The sequence below is a fragment of the Drosophila bipectinata genome, chromosome XL (genome assembly GCF_030179905.1).
Source record: "Drosophila bipectinata strain 14024-0381.07 chromosome XL, DbipHiC1v2, whole genome shotgun sequence".
In the NCBI taxonomy this organism is placed as follows: Eukaryota; Metazoa; Arthropoda; class Insecta; order Diptera; family Drosophilidae; genus Drosophila; species Drosophila bipectinata.
In genome coordinates, this window is record NC_091734.1 from 914,628 (window position 1) to 920,627 (window position 6,000).

General features: G+C 38.2%; 1 protein-coding gene across 1 annotated transcript; it reads right to left on the reverse strand.

Moving 5' to 3' along the window:
* Positions 1-3,054: 3,054 nt before the first annotated feature.
* LOC108121152 (uncharacterized) lies at positions 3,055-3,719 on the reverse strand. Its single transcript, XM_017235093.3, has one exon. It carries the CDS (start codon positions 3,619-3,621, stop codon positions 3,208-3,210), a length of 414 nt encoding a protein of 137 aa, XP_017090582.2. The 5' UTR covers positions 3,622-3,719; the 3' UTR covers positions 3,055-3,207.
* Positions 3,720-6,000: the final 2,281 nt, after the last annotated feature.

The window sequence follows — 6,000 nt, forward strand, 5'->3', positions numbered from 1 at the left end:
GGCATCGGCATTCGGCGTTGGCCACTCAGTGTTATCACTGTAGTACGGTACTACCTCCTGGAGGGGAAAGCTTTTCGCTCAGCTCGCTGAATCGCTGAAAAGGGGCCAATCCACTGTTGCTTCAACTGATGTTGCAATCTAAAGACTTTATCGACAAACTGTTTAAATTAATTGTATTTTATATTTTTAGGCTTGAATATATATTTCAAATCAAAAATTTTTATTTTTTATTTAATAATGAGAATTAAAATATAGCTTGAAAGAGCGTTATGTTCTATTTTTGCAGTGTACTTCATGGTTTATATTTTTGAAGGTTTTTGTTTTGGTTTCTTTTCTTTTTTTAATAAACCGACATATTTTGTTTTGATGTTTGTTTTTTTATTGTATTTTAAATGTTTTATTTATTTTTAAGGTCTAAGGATTCTTATAGAATAATATTAGTATCCTAGTGTATCTATAATATTCGAACAATTCGTAGACGAGGATTCTTATAAAGAGTTCTTTTAAAAATATTTATGTATCTAATTTTGGTACAGTTTAAAATTAAATAACTAAAAACTTAAAAAACATAAACATTATTGTAAATATTTATACCTTAACCTTTTTTTTCCTAATTAAAATCAACCCAGAAGTTCTCTGCCAATATCCTGTAGGTAGACGGCTCTCCGCCGCCATCCTGGCTCCGATGGGTTTGTTTACGCAGATCGGTTTCCATTGGCAGACTATTTGGCAGCTTCGGTCTTCGTGGCCTTGGTGGCACACAGTCCTAGTGGCAAGGTCAGGGGGTTGCAGCCAGAAGAGGTGGTGCAACGCCTACGCCAGCGGCTTACCTGTTGGACATGCCAGAGTCGGTCGTCGTCTGGCACACGGGGCGTATGCGCAATGTGCATTTTGTCAACAGGTTAGCCTTGAGCCGTGCGCCACGCGCCCCAGCCAAGGTTGTGGCACAGCCTTTCCCCCGAAGGCAGCCACGTCGCCTCCATCTGCTCTCTCCCTTGCACACTTGGCGGCACTCTCCGCTCTCGCTTCCACTCGCCGCCAATTCAGCGCATGCCCCAGACGCCAAGGCGTCGGTTTCCGGCGGAGAGGACTTCGTCTGGCATCGGATTGGTCCTTTAGATTCAGCGCCTGTGAGTGGTTGCTTTAAAGGGGAAAGCCTCCAAGGTTTCAGCCAGCGAGATTTTAGGTTTCCGACAGAAATTCTTCCGGGGAATTCTTCTGGGAATTCGGGGGTAGATTTGATGAAATTTTTCAAAAACTATATTTATTTCTTGGGGTTTTATCTTAAAAAAAGATTATTTTGGTAAATTTTGTATTATTTACAGTGTTAAGTCTTTAGAGGATTTTTAATTGATTTTTTTAAGTCTATAAATAATATTTAAACACTGTTTTTTAGAAGTGTTCTAAAAACATTCGATAGAGAGCTTCGCAAAGTACCTTAAAATGTCTGAAAAATTACTTTGAAATATGTTCTAGTCTTATTTTTAAGACAATTTTTAAAGGAGCGTAAGATAATTGAAAGGCTAAACTAAATTTAATTACAAAAAACTAAGGAAATAATATTTTGCTAAGCCAGTTAAAATCCATACCTGAAAAAGCCATTCAAGAAGATTATCATGAAATAAAACAGCAAAATGCATTAATGTATTACATATAAAACCATAAATCAATATGTTGCTACTTAAATTCATGCATTTATTTAGTTGTATTTTATATTCATTTAAAATTCATATATTTCTGTTTACATTTACATGGAACATATTTAATAAATGCATCCCCACACCCGTGCAAGCAAATATTAAAACTAAAATGCACTTTCCTGCCAAATTTTAGTCTGTGCTTATTTGTTTTTTGTTTATTTGTTGCATTGTGGTTTTTTGGGAAATTCGAGACTCAAAGAAAAGGCAATTTAATTATATGGAATTATTGAGAGCTCCAGGATGAAAATCCAATTCTTGCATATTTGTGTCAATAAAAGAAAGTACAGCAGACACTCGAACTCACACTCGAAAACGCCCGGCACGTGGACACACAGTAAGTATTGTGTACAGTGGATATTCGGTATTGGACAATGGACTAGAATACAACCCCATCCAATTAGGGAATCCTGGTATTCCATAACAGCTGAGATTCGAGGGCCGGGAGCAGGTGATGCCAGATGCCAGGATGTGCCAGGATACACAAGCAAGCACACACTAGATCCGCTACCATGGCAATGCAGTTGTCTCCTTCTTTATTTTTTTTTTATCTACATATATATACAATCGGTTTTTTTTATAATTTCCATGGCTTTAAGTGCAAAAGCCGTGGCATGCCCCCGACCAGTAGTGGCTTTTTTGACCTGTTGCCATGGCACATGGCGAGTGGGCACATAAAATTTAACACAATGCCAGAGCGGCAGAAACGAGTGCCACTGCCACTGCACAAAAGTCATAAATTTTAGGCAAGGTAGAGCCAAAGGCGATTGGCCAGTCGGTCACTGTTATACGTATACGTTATTTTTGCTCTTGACTCTCCAGAAATCCGATGACTTTTTGCGTAAGATGATCCTTTAGCTGCAGGTCCTGCAACTGCAGCAAATTCCCTGTCTTATTATCCAATTAGTAAGGGAATTTGGTTTCACGGCAAGACAAAGCAAATATTCTATTTAAAAAAAATTACTAAACATATTTTCATTGAAGCTTCGTATGTTTAAGATACCATGCCGCACTCTGTATAATTTTCATGCACATTTTTTCACTTTTTTAATACTCAATTTTTAGGGATGGCTTCATAAAAAATGCATTTTTCGCACAAATTGTGACCAGAAAGTAAATACAAATATTTTTATCTGCGGTTCGTGCCTGTGAAAAGGATTAAAGGATGTGTTGTGCTTTAAAAGAGTGGGGAGACTCATCTGTTGAGTAAATATAATTCCAACTGCAACACAAAAATTTCCCAGAAGCTAAAAAACAATAACAAACAACAATATAAAAAAGTTCCAGGAAATGGAGGGGAAAAAATGGTAACAGGTGGCTGGCTCAAGGCCTTTAGGTATAAAAACTATAATAAATATCCAAAATATTAACATTTATTTCAGAATTTTGCGCCATAAAGTATTCATTTAATTTTTTTACAGAAAATTTATACCTCTGTCTTTATGTAATTCATTCGTTTTTGTGCTATTTGACTAAAGTTTTGATAATCCATTATCCCTCGTGTTTTTTTTTACAATCTCAGGTTACAAGGACCGAGGGTCTCGGGCCTAACAGTGGGAAGTCGAGACGAAGAACGTGATTGGAGTTCCGCTACTAAGTCCGTCACCTTCTTCGGTGCATCCTCGGTGTCCTGGTCACCGCCAAAGGATTCCCTCAGGGCCGAGCGATAGTCCTCGCCATAATACCGCACATGCTCCAAAAGGCGACCCATGCTATCGATGACATAAAGATAGTGCAGATCCTTCTGCATGACGTTCCCAGTGCTCCTTTCGGGTTTCGGTTTTGCGCTCGTTTTGGGCAGCTCGATCCGATCCTTAAGCCCATATCCGCCGAGAAGTTTCAACTCCGGGAAACTGCTGACCGGTGGCACATACACGTTTATGACACGACGGGACATCTTGGAATGTAGGTAATTTTGGTCCATTAAAAAAAAATTGGATACTCGAAATGTTAGAAAGTGTCTGCTTTAGTGCAGGCTAATGAGTGTTTTAGCCAGGACGACTTTATTCTATGTTGTAAATTTTATTCAGGGTGTGTGAAAAACAAGGCGTACTTTGTTGGAAAAATAAATCCAAAAAAGATTCAATTTAGTTTCAGATCGGATGCAAAATATCGGAGCTATGGCCATCGAAAGGTGCAAAGTAGAGAGAGAAATTTTAGAGAAATTGGAGGATTTTTCAATTTCCCCACTTTTGACCTTTCCGATCAGCACAAAACCGCCAGTTTTTATCCGATCAGGAAATACAGTACCGTTTTATAATAAGCGAACCCAGACTTTCCTCATTCAAAACAATTCTTAAATATCGTTTTTAAATTTTTCAAATTTTTTCCTAGGGGTACCCCTGCAAAATTGTGGGTTTTCGCAATTTCGACACTTTTTCTCCTTCCGGTGGCCAAAGCTCTTCCAATTTCTATCCGATCAGGAAATAAAGTACCGTTTTGTAATCAGGGAACTCAAAAGCTACTTTCCTCATCCAAAACATTGCCTTAATATCGTTTTTAAATTTTTCGAGTTTTTTCCTAGGGGTACCCCTGCAAAATTGTGGGTTTTCGCAATTTCGACACTTTTTCTCCTTCCGGTGGCCAAAGCTCTTCCAATTTCTATCCGATCAGGAAATAAAGTACCGTTTTGTAATCAGGGAACTCAAAAGCTACTTTCCTCATCCAAAATATTGCCTTAATATCGTTTTTAAATTTTTCGAATTTTTTCCTAGGGGTACCCCTGCAAAATTGTGGGTTTTCGCAATTTCGACACTTTTTCTCCTTCCGGTGGCCAAAGCTCTTCCAATTTCTATCCGATCAGGAAATAAAGTACCGTTTTGTAATCAGGGAACTCAAAAGCTACTTTCCTCATCCAAAACATTGCCTTAATATCGTTTTTAAATTTTTCGAATTTTTTCCTAGGGGTACCCCTGCAAAATTGTGGGTTTTCGCAATTTCGACACTTTTTCTCCTTCCGGTGGCCAAAGCTCTTCCAATTTCTATCCGATCAGGAAATAAAGTACCGTTTTGTAATCAGGGAACTCAAAAGCTACTTTCCTCATCCAAAACATTGTCCTTATATCGCTTTTAAATTTTTCGAATTTTTTCCTAGGGGTACCCCTGCAAAATTGTGGGTTTTCGCAATTTCGACACTTTTTCTCCTTCCGGTGGCCAAAGCTCTTCCAATTTCTATCCGATCAGGAAATAAAGTACCGTTTTGTAATCAGGGAACTCAAAAGCTACTTTCCTCATCCAAAACATTGCCTTAATATCGTTTTTAAATTTTTCGAATTTTTTCCTAGGGGTACCCCTGCAAAATTGTGGGTTTTCGCAATTTCGACACTTTTTCTCCTTCCGGTGGCCAAAGCTCTTCCAATTTCTATCCGATCAGGAAATAAAGTACCGTTTTGTAATCAGGAAACTCAAAAGCTACTTTCCTCATCCAAAACATTGTCCTTATATCGTTTTTAAATTTTTCGAATTTTTTCCTAGGGGTACCCCTACAAAATTGTGGGTTTTCGCAATTTCGACACTTTTTCTCCTTCCGGTGGCCAAAGCTCTTCCAATTTCTATCCGATCAGGAAATAAAGTACCGTTTTGTAATCAGGGAACTCAAAAGCTACTTTCCTCATCCAAAACATTGTCCTAATACCGTTTTTAAATTTTTCGAATTTTTTCCTAGGGGTACCCCTGCAAAATTGTGGGTTTTCGCAATTTCGACACTTTTTCTCCTTCCGGTGGCCAAAGCTCTTCCAATTTCTATCCGATCAGGAAATAAAGTACCGTTTTGTAATCAGGGAACTCAAAAGCTACTTTCCTCATCCAAAACATTGTCCTAATACCGTTTTTAAATTTTTCGAATTTTTTCCTAGGGGTACCCCTGCAAAATTGTGGGTTTTCGCAATTTCGACACTTTTTCTCCTTCCGGTAGCCAAAGCTCTTCCAATTTGTATCCGATCAGGAAATAAAGTACCGTTTTGTAATCAGGGAACTCAAAAGCTACTTTCCTCATCCAAAACATTGCCTTAATATCGTTTTTAAATTTTTCGAATTTTTTCCTAGGGGTACCCCTGCAAAATTGTGCGTTTTCGCAATTTTGACACTTTTTCTCCTTCCGGTGGCCAAAGCTCTTCCAATTTGTATCCGATCAGGAAATAAAGTACCGTTTTGTAATCAGGGAACTCAAAAGCTACTTTCCTCATCCAAAACATTGTCCTCATCTAAAACATTGTCCGATCAGGAAATAAAGTACCGTTTTGTAATCAGGGAACTCAAAAGCTACTTTCCTCATCCAAAACATTGTCCTAATACCGTTTTTAAA

What these genes read in the sequence shown, in the direction of transcription:
- LOC108121152 (XM_017235093.3), bottom strand. Translation starts at nt 3,621, where the DNA reads ATGGACCAAAATTACCTACATTCCAAGATGTCCCGTCGTGTCATAAAC.